At 55.2% G+C, this 16,994-nt stretch overlaps 1 protein-coding gene across 1 annotated transcript; it reads left to right on the top strand.

The window, feature by feature from the left end:
* Positions 1–1,165: 1,165 nt before the first annotated feature.
* MYL4 (myosin light chain 4) lies at positions 1,166–8,134 on the top strand. Its single transcript, XM_029075744.1, has 7 exons — positions 1,166–1,408; positions 4,151–4,178; positions 4,693–4,842; positions 5,407–5,580; positions 6,432–6,509; positions 7,185–7,222; positions 7,965–8,134. Exons 1-6 carry the CDS (start codon positions 1,298–1,300, stop codon positions 7,211–7,213), a joined length of 570 nt encoding a protein of 189 aa, XP_028931577.1. The 5' UTR covers positions 1,166–1,297; the 3' UTR covers positions 7,214–7,222; positions 7,965–8,134.
* Positions 8,135–16,994: the final 8,860 nt, after the last annotated feature.

Raw genomic sequence — 16,994 nt, 5'->3', positions numbered from 1 at the left:
CCCGTGCTCTTTCCACTGAGCCACGCTGCTTCTCAGAGGGTTGGTGGAGTGAGGAGCGTGACCTGGGCCCCCTGAGGAGAGAGAGGTCTGAGAGTGTGGACTGGGACACATGAATCCTGTGGTCCTATTTCCAGTTCTGCAGCAGTTTTCAGCCCATTCTGGGCCTCAGATTCCCAGGCCATTCTTCCTACATGGGCCAGGCATGGCGGGCCCATCCAAAGGTCAGAACGGTCCAGCGGTCCAGTGGCCCACGTAGCAAGGGAATCACTTCTTTCAGTCACATTTCTCCTGCCTGGTTTCCAGGGCCCATCTGTCCTGCCACCAGGTCTGGATCCCTCTGCAGCCCTCAGCCCCCAGCACTGTCCAACCCGTCCCAAGACCTGTGGGCAAGGGAATGAGGGCTCTAAGGCACTCAAACAAGGGAACTCAGCCCAGGGGGCTTGGACCAAAGAGCCCGGACCAGGGGGCTCAGACGGGGGGTTCGGACAAGAGGGCTCAGACGAGAGGGCTCGGACCAGGGGGCTTGGACCTGGGGGCTCGGACCCGGAGGCTCAGGAAGCAGGGCACAGACGCCAGTTCTGGGGAAAGGTCCAGAAGGCTCTGGAGGGGCAGGGAGAAGGTAGCCTCGGGCCCAGCACCACCAGTGTGGGGCTCCCAGCCCGAAAGCTGAGCCCTGGTGGGCAGAGCCTGAGCACAGAGCAGGTCTCGGCTTAAAAGGAATGTGCCGTGGCCCAGCCCCCAGCCCCCGGCCCCAGCCCCCTCCCCAGCCAGGGCTAAAAAAAGCCCCCCCTCCCCTGGGCATTGTGTAGGGTTATCTATCAGCTGCCATGCGGCAGCTCATCACAGACCGCTTTCTCTGACTTTTTTGAGGGGGGCAGGGATCTGGTCCCCCTGCAGTCCCTACAGCTGGCAGCGAGGGGGCCGCCACCCCCTGGCCTGGAGGGGGCGGTGGGAGGGGGCGGGGGGCCTGGGGAGCTCCAGCCCAGTGACAATTGACAATTGTCAGCCGGACCCCCTCTGACGGGCGTTTCTTCCTTTTATAGTCAGGAGCCTGCTGCTCCAGCCCCCTCCTCCTCCGGCCTCCCCGTGGGCCTCCCCGCCGGCCTCCCCGTGGGCTCTGCCTGCAGGGATATAAAGGAGGGTGAGAAGGCCCCCTGGCTCGCTGTCTCTCCATTTCCCTCTCTCTCTCATCTCTCTCTCTCTATCTCTATCTCTCCCCCGCCTCTCGCCTGCCTGCTGGGGACTCAGCCCTGTGGCGTGAAGACCCATCTCCGTTGGTCCCGACGCCCCCGGCACTATGCCCCCCAAGAAGCCCGAGCCCAAGAAGGAGGCAGCTAAGCCCACCCCCGCCCCCGCCCCGGCTCCCGAACCTCCCAAGGAACCTGCCTTTGACCCCAAGAGCGTGAAGGTGAGTGATAAGAGGGCAGGGGGAGAGGAAGGTGACGGAGAGGTGCTCTCCTTGATGGCAGGCCAGCCCAAGGCTGGGGACATCTGGCCCAAAGGCTCAGACCCCCTGTCCCAGGAGGGTTGGGGCCAAGTGATGTTCTGTGTGTGTGTGTGTGTGTCTGTATGTGTGTTTGGTGGGGTGGAGGGGTAGGGGGTGTTCTCTGATCACAGAGCAGACTAGCCCGGGGAGGGTTTCATTTGGCCCAAAGGCTCCGTTTCCCTGTCCCAGGATGCCGGCCGGACCCCAGGGGAGATAATGCAGTGGTGGGGAGGCGGTTGGCCCTGGGGTTCTCTCTCTGGGTCTGGTGACCTAGTGTCTAGCACAGGTCACTGAGCTGACCACCCCCTCCTCCCCCCGGCCCATGGGGTCCCGGCCTTCTGCCCCCTGCCCTTGTAGTTTCCCTTCCCCGCTCCAGCCCACGCCCCAGCGTGGTTCCCACTGAGTGAGTCACAGTCCCTCTAGACTGTGAACTCGTTGTGGGCAGGGATTGTCACTGTTTATTGTTGTATTATACTTTCCCAAGCGCTTAGTACAGTATTCTGCACACATTGAGCGCTTAATAAATACGCTTGAATGAACGAATGAATGAGGCCCCAGCTGCTCTGTTCAGGGGGAACTGTCGGACAGGAGGGCCTGGCCCCGGCCCTAAGGGGCCGGAGTTCAGAGAACCCCGGGGTTCGGCCCATCCCCTCCCCATCCCAGCTCCTCCCCAACCCTGGGCCTGACCCCTACCCGGTGGCGGCCAACTCATCCATGCTGGCCTCCTCCCCGCCGCCCCGCTGCCCAGCCCTCTGCTCGCTCTCAACCCATGGGGACCCCGAGCCTCCACCAACAGCGTGACTTGCCCCTCTGCCCCTCTGCCCCTCCTTCTGCACGGGCTCCCGGTCCCGCTGCTCCGGGACCTGCTAATGCTGGTATTTGTTAGGTGCCTACTATTTGCCAAGCACTGTTCTAAGCGCTGGGATAGATAGAAGGTTGTCAGGGTGTCCCAAGTGGAGCTCAGTCTTAATCCCCATTTTACAGATGAGGTAACAAGCACAGAGAAGTTAAGTGACTTGCCCAAAGTCACAGAGCTGACCGAGGGCATCCTGGGCAGAGTGGAAGTTTGAGCCCCCTCCCAGCCTGGGACTCAGAGGGCATGGACTGCCTGACTACCCCTCCCCTCACCCCTGGCCCCAGCCCGGCCTGACTCCCCCATCCCACCATCATGACTCCCGAAGCCAGGATCGAGGATCCAACAGGCTTCCCAGCCGCAGCCCCCGCCCATATGGAAACCGTCCTTTTTCCTCTGCTCCTGCTCCGGCTCCCATCAGCTGGCAGACGGGAGTGGTGGGGACCGAGGGGAATAGTGGGGATTGCTGGGGGGCTTACGGGGGGGCGGGGGCCGAGAGGAGTGATGACGGGACCGGGGGCAGGGGGAGGTGGAGGCGAGAAGAGAGATGCCGGGATCAAGGGGGGAGGTGGGAGGAGCAAAGGGAGGCCGGGGGGGAGTCGGGGGGCTGTGGTGGGGGCTGAGAGGGAATGTGAAGAGATCCGGGAGAGGTAGAGGGTCGAGGGAAGAGCTGGTGGGGCCGGGGAGGAGGGAGGGGCCGAGGGGAGTGGTAGAGGCCAAGGGGAGGGGGATGCAAGGGGGGAAGTAGGGGCCCAGAGGAATGATGGGGGCAGCGCTATTTTTAGCCCCTGGTGCCTGGCAGCCACTTGACCCACCATCACCTTGGCCCTGGAGCTGAAATCTCTCTGTTCCCGCAGGGAACGAGAGTGAGCCCTGGACTGAGCCCTGAGCCCCCGCCAGCCCCCGCCCCAGGCTCGGTCCCCTAGCCCAGCTGCCGCCCCCCGCCCCCCGCCCTCCGCCCCGCCCGGCACTGGCACCAGCCTGCCAGGCACCTGCTCAAGGCGGGGACATTCCCGGCAGGCTGGCAGTTAGGGGTGGGCAGGCTAGGTTGGGGAGGGCCTCCCGCTGTGTGTGTATGTTCCCCGTCCCCGACCAAGGCACGGGCATTGGCATGGGCACCCCGGGAGCCCGGGGGGGCACTACCGGCTTCCATGTGATTCATGAGACCGGCTCCAGGTCCCTGAATCCAGAGCAGAGGCATCAGCCCCACCGATCCCAGAGTCAGACTGTAACTGCAGACCGGCAGGTGCAGAAAGAGGAGAGCCGGGACTCCTGGCTCCCCGGGCTCCTGCGCCCTCTCAGCCAGGAGTCCCACCTCCCCCACGGTCCCCGGGACAGTGCTCCCTCTCGGCATCCGTCAGAGTGAGGCAACCCCAGCTCCCAAGCTTACAGCAAGCTGGGAGGGCTGCCCAGAGGAGACACCACCCGCCCTCACACAACCCCGGCTGCCGAAGACCCCAGCTGGTCCCGGGAGCCAGAGAAGGTCTCGATCCCTGGATTCCCCAGCGTCCCGAGGGCGGCGGGTCGGGGGGCTCCCTGTAGGGAAGGCCATGCCTGGACCCTGTTGCCCTCTGAGGCCGATTTCCCTGGAGACTATAGGGGAGAGGGCAGTTTCCAGCTCTGCGGCCCAGGAGTGTCCAGGAAATTCCGCCTGGGCAGGTCCAGTCTTCCCCACAGCCCATTACCCCATCGTCCACCGCCTCCCGCCCCTGGCCAACACCCCCTGTCCACTGCCCCTCGTCCACCTCCCAACTCCCCCGGCCCACCGCCCACCGCCCACGGTGACCGTCCATTACTGTCTCTTTCCACAGATTGACTTCAACGCTGAGCAGATCGAAGGTGAGAACTCCCCCTCCCCCGGCCCTCAGCGTGGCTCAGTGGAAACAGCACCCGCTTGGGAGTCAGAGGTCATGGGTTCTAATCTGGCTCCGCCGCTTGTCATCTGTGTGACTTTGGGCAAGTCACTTAACTTCTCTGGGCCTCAGTTACCTTATCTGTAAAATGGGGTTGAAGACCTTGAGCCCCACGTGGGACAACCTGATCACCTTGTATCCCCCCCAGCGCTTAGAACAGTGCTTTGCACATAGTAAACGCTTAATAAATACCATTATTATTATTATTCTATGTCCCCCCTCCCCACTCCCCCGCCAGAGCCAACCGCGGTTTCTGCGACACCTTCCTCTCCCCAAACCCGTCCCCGGGGGTCACCCTTCCCCGGCCCCCTGCACCATGCACGCACACACACACACACACACAAAATCACACACACACAATCACACATTCACCCACAAACACACACACACACACACACACACCACCCCACAACGTGCCATCATCTTGCATCTCCCCTCAGAGTTCAAGGAGGCCTTCTCTCTGTTCGACCGGACGGCCACCGGCGAGATGAAGATCAGCTACAGCCAGTGTGGAGACGTCCTTCGCGCGCTGGGCCAGAACCCCACCAACGCCGACGTCCTCAAGGTCCTGGGCAAGCCCAAGCCCGAAGGTCTGAGCCCCGGAAGGGCTGTGGAGGGAGGGGCCAGAGGAGGTTTTAGGGGGCAGGGGAAGGAGAGCCTGGGAGGCGGGGTGGGGAGGATGATTGAGAAGGACTGCAGAGAGGGGAGCTGGGGACACACTGGCTCCGTGGAGGGAGGGAGAGAGAGGGTGGGGGCTGTGCATGAGAAAGGGTAGGAGGCAAGGAGGGTCGGGGGTCCGGGGAGATAGGGTAGGGGCGAGAGAGGTCTTAGGGGGCAGGGGAGAATGGGTATGGGGGATGAGAGAGGTCCGGGGGGCAAATGAGAAAGGGTAGAGGGTGAAGGAGGTCTTGGGGGGCAGGAGAGAAAAGGTAGGTGGCAAGGGAGGTCGTGGGGGTTAGGGGAGAAAAGGTAGGGGGGTGAGAGAGGTCTGGGGGCAGAGGAGAAAGGGTAGAGGGTGAGTGAGGCCTTGGGGGGCAGGGGAGAAAGGGTAGGGATGAGGGAGGTCTTGGGGCACAGGGGAGAAAAAGGTGGGCCCAGCATGGCTCCCTCTGGGCTTTCCCTGGGTGAGCCCCGTCCCCTGCGGCCCCGGACAGAGATGAACACGAAGACGCTGGACTTTGAGACGTTCCTGCCGATGCTGCAGCACATCTCCCGCAGCAAGGACCAGGGCACCTATGAGGACTTCGTGGAGGGGCTGCGCGTCTTTGACAAGGAGAGCAATGGCACCGTCATGGGCGCTGAGCTCCGACACGTCCTCTCCACGCTGGGTAAATCGGAATAATGACGGTATTTATTAAGCCTTACTATGTGCCCAGCACTGTTCTAAGCACTGGGGTAGATACAAGGTAATCAGGTAATCAGGTTGATCCCCCGTGGGGCCCACAGTCTTAATCCCCATGTTCCAGATGAGGTAACTGAGGCCCAGAGAAATTAAGTGGCTTACCCAAGGTCACAGAGCAGACAAGTGGCGGAGTGGGGATTAGGACCCATGTCCTCTGCCTTCTAAGGTCTGTGGGAGCCACGGGGGCTGGGGCTTCTCGTCCCACCCCTCTGCCCAGAGTCCCCCTGCACCGCAAGGGCCGGTAGGCCCTCTACAAGCTGCTATGTCCCTCTCCCCATGAGCCCACTGCATGTCCAGCACACAGGACCCATTTACCATTGGAAACTGAGGCCCAGAGAGGTGAAGCCACTTACTCACAGTCACCCAGTAGGCAGCAGCAGAGCCAGGACTAAAATCTGGGCCTCCTGGCTCCCCTCCCCGGCTCAGCCACAAGGCCAAGCCTCCTCCTTCCCGTGTGTCCCCTGTCCCTAGGGGAGCTGATGGAGGGGGATGGGAGTGGGGTGGGTCGATCCTCGGGTGGTTGCCCTGAACTCTGCTGCTTTGGCTGTGGCCCCCTCCCTGCCCCATCCCCGGGCCGCTCAGCCAAAGGTGGTGTTGGGCAGAAGGCGCTGGGCGGGGGGCTGGAAGAGTGGACCAGGGTTGGATTCTGTATGGGCAGCTGGAGTTGCGCCGGGGGTGGGGGATGGAGGGTCGTTCTGCACAGGTGATGATGATGACGGTATTTGTTAGATGGTTACTATATGCCAAACAGTGTTCTAAACTGTGGGGCTTTTTCAGGGGAGAAGATGACGGAAGCCGAGGTGGAGCAGTTAATGGCTGGGCAGGAGGACGCCAATGGCTGCATCCACTATGAAGGTAGCAGAGCTGCTGACCACGTGGCTCCGTCCCCCTTCCCCCTCTATCCCCACCCATCCCTGCTCCTCCTCCTCTATCCCTGTCCCTGCCTCTCCTCCCTCAGCCCTCCACGCCCCTATGTCCCCTTTACTCCTCCTCCTTCTCTTTTCCTCTTTCTCTTCTTCCTTCTCCTCTCCTCACCTTCTTCATTCTTGTCGTCCTCCTCCCCTTCCTCCTCCTCCTCTTCCCCTTCCTCCTCCTTCTCCTCTTCCTCCTCTTTTTCCTCCTTCTCCTATTGCTCACCCTCCCCTTCCCTACACAAGGATCTGTGACTCCAGACCTTGGGGATCAGCCCAAACTTTCCCAATATTGGCTTGGGTCTGGGGCCTGGGTCTGGGATCAGGTTCTGGGCTTGGGTGTGGGTCTGGGTCTGGATCTCAGCCGGTGTCTGGGTGCAGACCTGTTTCTGGGCTGAGGTGCAGTGGAGGAAAGCAGAAGGTGCCAGCCCCCGATGGTTCCTGGTTGGGCAGGGAGAGGGATGGGCTGAGGCAGTTCTGTCAGGGAGTGGGATGAGGGGAGAGGATCAGGGAGAAAGGGAAGAGGAGTGGGAGATTGAGAGAGAAGGAGGGAAGGGGGCTGAGGCATTGGAAAGGTTGATCCTGATACTATTCGGCTGTTCTGTCTCCTGTTCTGCAGCTTTTGTCAAACACATCATGTCTGGCTGAAGCTCGAGGGTGAGTGCTGGTCACATTTGCCCCTGCTCCAGCTCCAGCTCTGCCCCTTTCCTTACCTCTGCCCCTGCCCCTGCCTTTGCCCTTGCCCATGGGCACACAGCCCAGGGCCTCTAGCCCAGTTGCCACATCTTGTTTCAATGTTGGGGAAGCCCCCCATGAGAGGGGTGCTGGAAGCCCCTCCACAACTCCTGCCCCCACCTTCCTATCCCTCTTGCCATCCTCCTCCTCCTCCTCCTCATCTTCATCAATGAGATTTATTGAGCACTTACTGTGTGCAGAACACTGCACTAAGCACTTGGGAGAGTCCAATATAACAGAGTTGGGAGACACAGGCCCTGCCCATAACAAACTGACATCCATTTTATTTACTTGTTTGCTAAAAGTGTTCCAACCAAAAAGCACCTGTGCCCTGGCTGCACTAGGGATATTGAAAAGCTACATCGAGCCCCCACCCCCACCCCCGCCATGCTTCCAGGTGGTGACACCCCCATACAGGCCCACAAACCCTTTCACCCACCCTCAACTGTCTCAGGGCCTCCATTCTCTCTCCTATTCATCCATGTATTCCCCCCTTCCCTCCACCAACACACACACACACACACACACACCAGTTTCTGTTCCTTTGTCTGCTCCCCCATCCCTGATTCTGACTTGCTCTGCCCCATGTTTGTGGTTTAGGGGCTTGGGGAGGGGTGCTGAGGGCTGAAAGGAAGTGTTACCCCAGGATTGACTTCTCTTCCAGGAGCCCAGGCAGAGAGGAAAGGCCTGCGGTGGTGAGGCTGGAGCCCAAACCCCTGGGTTCCCAGCTTGGAACATAATGTGTCTCAGTCTCTACCAGCCACAGATTCAAGGATCCCCCCAATTCCAGCCTCCAGCCTGGCTAATAAAGAGCTCACCTGGTGCCCCAAAATCTGTGCCTGCTTCTGCGACCTCTTTCCTGTCCTTCCGTCCCCTGCCATGCTTCTAGCACACTCACTCACACAGCCACACACATACTCCTAATCAATTAATCAATCATATTTATTGAGCACTTACTGTGTGCAGAACACTGTACCAAGCACTTGGGAGAGCATGAAATAACAATATCATAGAGCTGGTAAACATTTTCCCTGCTCAGAAGGAGCTTATAGTCAAGAGGGGAGACAGACATTAAAATAAATAAATAAATTCTGGCTATGTACAGAAGTGCTGTGGGACTAAGGGAGGGGTGAATAAAGAAGTGCCCTCACCTACACTCAATTGTGTATAGGATTTCCCATATTCACATCCAGTGGTGGGCACATTTACATATACATTCACATGCACACATAGTTTCCCACATATACACCTAAAGGCAGGTGCATAGTTACATATGTACTCACACGGTTTGCCCACAAACACACTCAGAGGCAGGCAAACAGTTACACATACACTCACTTGAACCCACGGTTTACCATGTACATATTCAGAGGCGGATGCACAGTTACACAAATGCTTATATGACCACACGCTTTCCCTTCTGTACTCTGGAAGGTGTGCACATGGTTAACCGCAGAGGGAACCCAGAGGGGACAGCAGGTGGGAGCAAAGCGGGAGAGATACTAGATAGGGCTGTCTCTGCTCGCTGATTTTTTTTTTTAAACGGTATTTATTGAACACTTACTATGTGTCAAGCACTATTCTAAGTGCTGGGGTAGATACAAGCTAATCAGGTTAAAATAAAAATGATAATAATAATAATGGTATTTGTTAAGTGCTTACTATGCGCCAGGCACTGTTGTAAGCGCTGGGGTAGATACAAGATAATTGGGTTGGACGCAGTCCCTGTCCCACACAGGGCTCAGTTTTAATCCCCAATTTACAGATGAGGGACTAGACTGTGAGCTCACTATGGGCCGGAAATGTGTCTACCAACTCTGTTCGTAAGGTTATATTGTACTTTCCCAAGCGCTTAGTACAGCACTCTGCACACAGTAAGTGTTCAATAAATACGAATGATTGATTGATGAGTTCACTGAGGCCCAGAGAAATTGAGACATTTGGCCAAGGTCATTCAGTACTGAAGATGCCGAAGTGGCTGGAGTTTGGGCCAAGTGCTTAATACAGCCCTGGGACACAGTAAGCACTTAACAAATACCATAAAAAAGAGCTAGGCCTGGGGGAGCATCTTGGGAGAGAGCAGGAGTCCCCAGGGTAGGGGGCGGGGAGAGCCCGTGAGGAGACAGCAGAAGAGGTATTCATTCATTCATTCAAAAGTATTTATTGAGCGCTTACTATGTGCAGAGCACTGTACTAAGCGCTTGGGATGAACAAGTCGGCAACAGATAGAGACAGTCCCTGCCGTTTGACGGGCTTACAGTCTAATCGGGGGAGACGGACAGACAAGAACAATGGCGATAAACAGAGTCAAGGGGAAGAACATCTCATAAAAACAATGGCGACTAAATAGAATCGAGGCGATGTACAATTCGTTAACAAAATAAATAGGGTAACGAAAATATATACAGTTGAGCGGACGAGTACGGTGCTGTGGGGATGGGAAGGGAGAGGTGGAGGAGCAGAGGGAAAAGGGGAAAATGAGGGTTTAGCTGCGGAGAGGTAAAGGGGGATGGCAGAGGGAGTAGAGGGAGAAGAGGAGCTCAGTCTGGGAACGCCTCTTGGAGGAGGTGAGTTTTAAGTAGGGTTTGAAGAGGAAAGAGAATCAGTTTGGCGGAGGCGAGGAGGGGAGGGCGTTCCGGGACCGCGGGAGGACGTGACCCGGGGGTCGACGGCGGGATGGGCCGAGACCGAGGACGGTGAGGAGGCGGGCGGCGGGAGGAGCGGAGCGTGCGGGGTGGCGGTAGAAAGAGAGAAGGGAGGAGAGGTAGGAAGGGGCAAGGTGATGGAGAGCCTTGAAGCCTAGAGTGAGGAGTTTTCGTTTGGAGCGGAGGTCGATAGGCAACCACTGGAGTTGTTTAAGAAGGGGAGTGACATGCCCAGATCGTTTCTGCAGGAAGATGAGCCGGGCAGCGGAGTGAAGAATAGACTGGAGCGGGGCGAGAGAGGAGGAGGGAGGTCAGAGAGAAGGCCGACACGGGTAGTCTAGCCGGGATATAACGAGAGCCCGTAACGGTAAGGTAGCCGTTTGGGTGGAGAGGAAAGGGCGGATCTTGGCGATATTGTAGAGGTGAAACCGGCAGGTCTTGGTAACGGATAGGATGTGTTGGGTGAACGAGAGAGACGAGTCAAGGATGACTCGGTACCAAAGTCCTCCGACTGAGAAGCAGCGTGGTTTAGTGGAAAGAGCACAGGGTTGGGAGTCAGAGGTCGTGGGTTCTAATGCTGGCTCCTCCACTTGTCAGCTGCGTGACTTTGGGCAAGTCACTTAACGTCTCGGTACCTCAGTTACCTCATCTGTAAAATGGGGATGAAGGCCCACGTGGGACAACCTGAGTACCTCGTATCAACCCCAGAGCTTAGAACAGTGTTCGGTATATAGGAAGCGCTTTATAAATTCTAACATAATAATGATAATACTTTCCATTTTGTGGAGCGCCGGGTCTCGGGCCTGGAGGGGAAAGCGGGATAAAGAGCAGCCTCCCCCAAGCCCTCTCCTTCACAAGCTGCCACGCTCCGGGGCCTGTAGTGTCCACTTTGGAACACTAGATGGCACCAGTGTGTCGTGACCCAGGCTGGCGGACCTGGTGGACCAGACATTAAAAAAATGGTATTTATTATTATTAGTAGTAATAATAATAATAATGGTATTTGTTAAGCGTTTAATTTGTGCTAAGAACTGTTCCAAACGCTGGGATTGATAAAGGTAATCAGGTTGGACACAGTCCCAGTCCCACGTGGGGCTCATGGCCTTAATCCTCATTTTAATAATGTTGGTATTTGTTAAGCACTTACCATGTGTAGAGCACTGTTCTAAGCGCTGGGGAAGATACAGGATGATCAGGTTGTCCCACGTGGGGCTCACAGTTTTAATCTCCATTTGACAGATGAGGGAACTGAGGCACAGAGAAGTTAAGTGACTTGCCCACAGTCACACAGCTGAGAAGTGGCAGAGCAGGGATTCGAACCCATGACCTCTGACTGCAAAGCCCGTGCTCTTTCCGCTGAGCCACGCTGCTTCCCGAAGCACAGAGAAGTGAAGGTATTTGTTAAGCATTTACTTTGTGCTAAGCACTGTTCTAAGCGCTGGGGTTGATGGAAGGTAATCAGCTTGGACACAGTCCCAGTATCACGTGGGGCTCACGGCCTTCTCTGGGTCCCAGTTACCTCATCTATAAAATGGGGATTAAGACTGTGAGCCCCACATGGGACAACCTGATGACTTTGTATCTCCCCCAGCGCTTAGAACAGTGCTTGGCATATAGTAAGTAAGCACTTAACAAATAACAACATTATTACTATTATTATCTATTAAATTAGCGAAGCAGCATAGTGTAGTGGATAGAGCACAGACCTGGGAGTCAGAAGATCACGGGTTCTAATCCTGGCTCTGCCACTTGTCTGCTGTATGACTGTGGGCAAGTCACTTCACTTCTCTGTGCCTCAGTTACCTCATCTGTAAAATGGGGATGAAGACTGTGAGCCCCAAGGGGGTCAACCTGATTACCCTATATCTACCCCAGCACTTAAAACAGTGCTCTACACATAGTAAGTGCTTAACAAATACCAACATTATTATTATCATTATTACCAGGCACTGGCAGGGGGAGTTACAAACTAATCAGGTTGGAGACAGTCCTTGTTCCAAATGGGCTCACAGTCATAATCCCCATTTTATAGATGAGGTAACAGGCACAGAGAAGTTAAGTGACTTGTCTGAGATCACCCAGCAGGCAAGAGGGGAGCCAGGAATAGAACTCAAGTCCTTCTGACTCTCAAACCTGTCCTCTTGCCACTAGGCCACCCTGCTTCTCGTTTAGTACAGACAGCACACTCGAGAGTTATTAGGTTCATTTGGGGGGACTCAGTGAACAGAAGGGGTGCCCCAAACTGGATTGTTTTGGATTTATATGCTTATATTATCTTCAATCAGTCACTCAGTTGTATTTATTTGACACTGTGTGCAGACTACTGTACCAAGTTCTAGGAAGAGTACAGTATAACAATATAACAGACATCCAGTCTACAGTCTAGAGGGGGAGACAGATAGTAACATAAATAAATAAATTACAGCTATGGACATAAGTGCTGTGGGGCTGGGAGTGGAGAATGAACAAAAGGAGCAAGTCAGGGCGATGCAGAAGGGAATGGAAGAAAAGGAAAAGAAGGCTTATTAAGGGAAGATCTCTTGGAGGAGATGTGCCTTCAGTAAGGCTTTGAAGCGGGGAAGAGTAATTGTCTGACTGCTACGAAGAGGGAGGGCATTCCAGGCCAGAGGGAGGACGTGGGCGAGAGGTCGGAGGTGAGATAGACAAGATTGAAGTGCAGTGAGTAGGCTGGTAGGAATGAAGGAAATGACCTGGTTCTTGCCTTTATATTTGGTTGGGTAACCCTTGGGCCGTGTAGACAAAGCTAGTGACTCTCAGAGCTAGGCCCCAGAGCTAGGGGAGGGAAAGGAGGGGAAGGGAAGGAAAGGGAGGAGCTGACGCTTTCAGCCCAATCCCTTGACCCTCCCCCATCTCCCGCCCACCCACCCACCCCCGGCCCCTCCAGGAGGACAATCCTTATCCAGAGTGCAGGTGAGGAGAGAGAGAGGCTGACTGGACGGGCTCTGACTGAGAAGGACAGTGGATTGCAATTTTCTAAGTCACAAAAGGCATGATTGCTAAGAAGCTGCACGAGCTAGTGGATAGAGCATGGGCCTGGAAGTCAGAAGACTTGAGTTTTAATCCCGGCTCCACCACTTGTCTGCTTTGTGACTTTGGGCAGATCACTTAACTTCTTTGTCCCTCAGTTGTCTTGCTTATGCTGTCGAGTTGTTTCCGACCCATAGCGACTCCATGGACACATCTCTCCCAGAATGTCCCATCTGAAATCATTCTGGTAGTGTATCCATAAAGTTTTCTTGGTAAAAATATGGATGTGGTTTACCATTACCTTCTTCCACACAGTAAACTTGAGTCTCCTCCCTCAACTCTCTCCCATGTCGCTACTGCCCAGCACAGGTGAGTTTTGACTGGTAGCAGATTGACATTCACTCATTAGCCCACTGCCCAAGCTAGAAGGAAAGTGAATACATCTGCTTGACTTTTTCTCCTGTAGTGGAGACCTTTTGAGTACTAGAAACTCTCCAGGTGTGATCCTGAGGTGGCCCTGGGGGGGGGGGGGGCTGTCCCTCAGTTACTTAACCTGTAAAATGGTGATTAGGACTATGAGCTGCATGGGGGACATGTTCTGAGTCCAAACTGATTGCTTTGTATCCAACCCAGCACTTAATTTCTGGCACATAGTAAGTGCTTAACAAATACCTTGGGGAAAAAAATGTATGGGGTGAACCTAAATCCCTAATATGCTTAATAATCACTGGAGGTGGAATCGCTGGAGCTTCAGTGGTGGCAGGTTCCAAACAAACACAAGAAAACTCTGCCCACTTAGTCGGGGAGTCTACTCAGTTGATTCCCACCAGAATCAGGCAGAATGAAAACTTCAGTAAGCCCAAGGGAGTTTGGGTCACTTCATGGTCAAGCAATCCATTGGGGATTACTAGACAGCAAGTTAAGGATGCTGGCTGGCCCAGCCCTAGCCAGAAGCACAGCCTCCAGAGGACAGCCACTTCTAGATTATCCTACAAGCATTCCACAGCTGCCATGGGGACAGTGGATGACCTCTAACCTGAGCCAGAGGCAGCCTAGGGCCTGGACTTCTGGTTTAAATGCAGAATGGGGAAGGAATCTGCTGTCTTGTATCCATCCGTCTGTCTGACCTGTCCATCCAAGTCAAGGATCAAGTCAGGAGCCCTGGGTCCTCCCAGTCACTTATTGGGGACTTTCTCAAAATAGTGACCGGGACAATTTCCATCAGAGGCCCTGGTCCCTTGTCCACCTCCGCCCTTCCCCTACAGGCTCGAGTCAGCTGAGCTGTGGCTTCAGCCCCTGGAAAGAGTTGGAGAGCACGGCAGTGGGTAGAGCAGCAGCAGCAGTGGTATCCAGCCTCACAGCGGTCAGCTGAACTTCATGCTTCAAGGAAAGTCGGAGTCACGTTGGGGCGCCTGCCCTCGTGGTCCCGACCTGCCTCCCTGCCTGCAGGAGCCCTGAGAACTAGAAAAGACCTCAAAGGGTCACTGGTCCAGTCCCCTACCTCTGGGCAAGGAAGTTTAGACAACAATAATAATAATAATAAAAAGGTATTTTGTTAAGCGCTAATCATGTATTGAGCACTGTTCTAGGCTGTGGGGTAGCTACAAGCTAATCAGGTTGGACACAATCCCTGTCCCATATGGGGCTCACAGTCTTCATCCCCATTTTACAGATGAGGTAACTGAGGCACAGAGAAGTGAAGTGACTTGCCTGAGGTCACACAGCAGAGAAGTGGGGGATCAGGATTAGAACCCAGGCCTTTCTCATTCCCAGGTCTGGGCTCTATCCACTACACCATGCTGCTTAAACCATCTGGGAGAGTTGGGGTGAGAGGGTTCCTCTTTTTTTCAACAAAAATCTGCCCACTGGGGACTCTACACCCTCCCTCATTTGCCTCTTCCAAGACTTAATCACCCTGAGAGTCAAGGAGTTCTTCTTTGGGTCTAACTGAATTCTCCCTTGCTGGAATTCCTTTCTCAATCCCTCTCCTGTGGTCGGTCCTTTGTGGATGTGGCGAGAGAGGGGTTCAGTGTCTCTTCTTCGACGATGGAGACTGATCCCCACTGAATTTCCGTGTTGCCCTGGGGACTCTTGGGCCAGGGTCCCACTGAGCTTTCCTTTCTCAGAGCACACGGGGGCCAGGCAATCTTCTCCCAACCAGAACCCCCGAGGGAGCCCCTTTGCCAGAACCCTGAGCAAAGAAGAGGAGTGCCGAGACTGGGGACGGGGGAGAGACAAGGTGCTGGAAGTAAGCTGATCTGAGAAGAGAAGGCTGAAGAACAAGCCTTTCACTGAGCTCAATTCTTCTCTCTGGAGAGGGTAAGGGATGTCAGGTCTGGGGGCATGGGGCAGGGTTGTCCAAACCCTGGGCCACAAATATTTTGCGGCTTGAACAAGGGACACTCAAGCAGTCTTCTGCAACCCAGGAAACAGTAACAATAACAATCTTGGTATTTGTTAAGCGCTTACTATGTGCAGAGCACTGTTCTAAGCTCTGGGGTAGATACAGGGTCATCAGGTTGTCCCACGTGAGGCTCACAGTCTAAATGCCTATTTTACAGATGAGATAACTGAGGCACAGAAAAGTTAGGTGACTTGCCCACAGTCACACAGCTGACAAGTGGCAGAGCCAGGAGACGAACCCATGACCTCTGACTCCCAGGCCTGTGCTCTTTCCACTGAGCCACACTGCTTCTCTCTTTACCAGCTCTTACCTCTTTACCACAGACGTTCTCCTGGAACACTTCCCAGTGGGACCAGCCAGTCCTGGGAAGCTTTGTGGACCTTGCCGGACAAAGAACGTCCACGTGGAAACCCCCTTCCCTTTTTTCCCTCCCTCACCAAATTAGCCCCTTGCATTTTGCTGGGATTCAAGGACGTTGAACCAGGGTGTCATTACTCCCTGCCTGTCATGAGACTGGAGAAGAAGTGGGCAGGAGCTGGAGCTGTGGCTGAGGTTTGCTCAAAACAGGACATTCTTCTAGACATCATCCTACACTGGTGATCAACATCAGCTCCAACTTGTATTGGAGGTCAAAAGGGTGGGGGGGAGGGGGCTTCTGGGGAGAAGAGGACAGTGGGATGGGGTTTAGGATAGTGGGGCAAGGCAGCAGGGGCGGAGAAGGGGTAGGTGATAAGACCTCATTCGGTGTGGTTCTCAGAATTATTTTGGGTCCATCTCAGGTGTCCTCAGGTCAGATTGGAGAACTGGGACAAGTGAGGTTGAGCATCCAGCCCATTGCTGTGGGCATTAAATCATAGCTTCCCCTCCCTGAGGGTGGAAACCAGGATAGATTATGGCTTCCCTCCACCCCCCCATCACTCCCGAGAAGCCAGCTCCCATGCTACTCAGCACTGACTCTTCTTCAAGAATCTTCCTCAATTCACTCCCTTCCTTCAGCACAATCTGCCGCCTCTCCCCCAGGGCTGTCTTCAGATGGTAAGCAAAGTCAGGCATCGATTCAGGGTGCTGTGAGGTAGGGAGAGTTATGCATGGTCTTCAGAAGACGAAGGCTGCCTAGCCTCCTCAAAGAAGGTCAGCCCGTGACAGCTTTCAAAGATGGTCCCACTGCTGTCCTTCTCAAGGATGGTGAAGGAATGGGTGAGGGGCTCCATTAGTGGGATGTAATGGATCTCAGCCAAACTGGGAGGACACTTGGTGAAGGATGGCTGAGGGTAGCCCTAGATGTCCACTTTGTGGCTTGGAATTGAGAGGGTGACTGCATTAGCTCCACCTCATAGCTTGTGGTTGAGGGTGGACAGCTGTACCTAGCCAGCCCCACCCTGTGAAGCTGGAAAGGAAAGAGGAATGGCACGAAGATGGCAGCTCCATCTCTTGCTCACTGTTGGCTGAAGGAAGAAGATGTGTGGAGAGGATGCCACAGCGATGCTTCCGGGCTGGGCTTGAGCTGGGGGGCTGGTTTGGGTTCATCCCTTTCAACCATTTTAGCAGCGTGTCCTAGTGGATAACCACGGACCTGGATCAGAGGACCCGGGTTCTAATCCTGGCTCCACCACTTGTGTGCTGTGTGACCTTGGCAAATCACTTAACTTCTCTGGGC

Source organism: Ornithorhynchus anatinus, chromosome 11 (genome assembly GCF_004115215.2).
Source record: "Ornithorhynchus anatinus isolate Pmale09 chromosome 11, mOrnAna1.pri.v4, whole genome shotgun sequence".
In the NCBI taxonomy this organism is placed as follows: domain Eukaryota; kingdom Metazoa; phylum Chordata; class Mammalia; order Monotremata; family Ornithorhynchidae; genus Ornithorhynchus; species Ornithorhynchus anatinus.
This window is presented reverse-complemented; position numbering and strand designations above follow the sequence as displayed.

Bases quoted from the DNA above. Each gene is read 5' to 3' on its own strand.
- MYL4 (XM_029075744.1), top strand. From the start codon at position 1,298: ATGCCCCCCAAGAAGCCCGAGCCCAAGAAGGAGGCAGCTAAGCCCACC. The intron at 1,409-4,150 runs GTGAGTGATAAG...CTCTTTCCACAG, and splicing joins TTGACCCCAAGAGCGTGAAG to ATTGACTTCAACGCTGAGCA. The intron at 4,179-4,692 runs GTGAGAACTCCC...ATCTCCCCTCAG, and splicing joins CAACGCTGAGCAGATCGAAG to AGTTCAAGGAGGCCTTCTCT.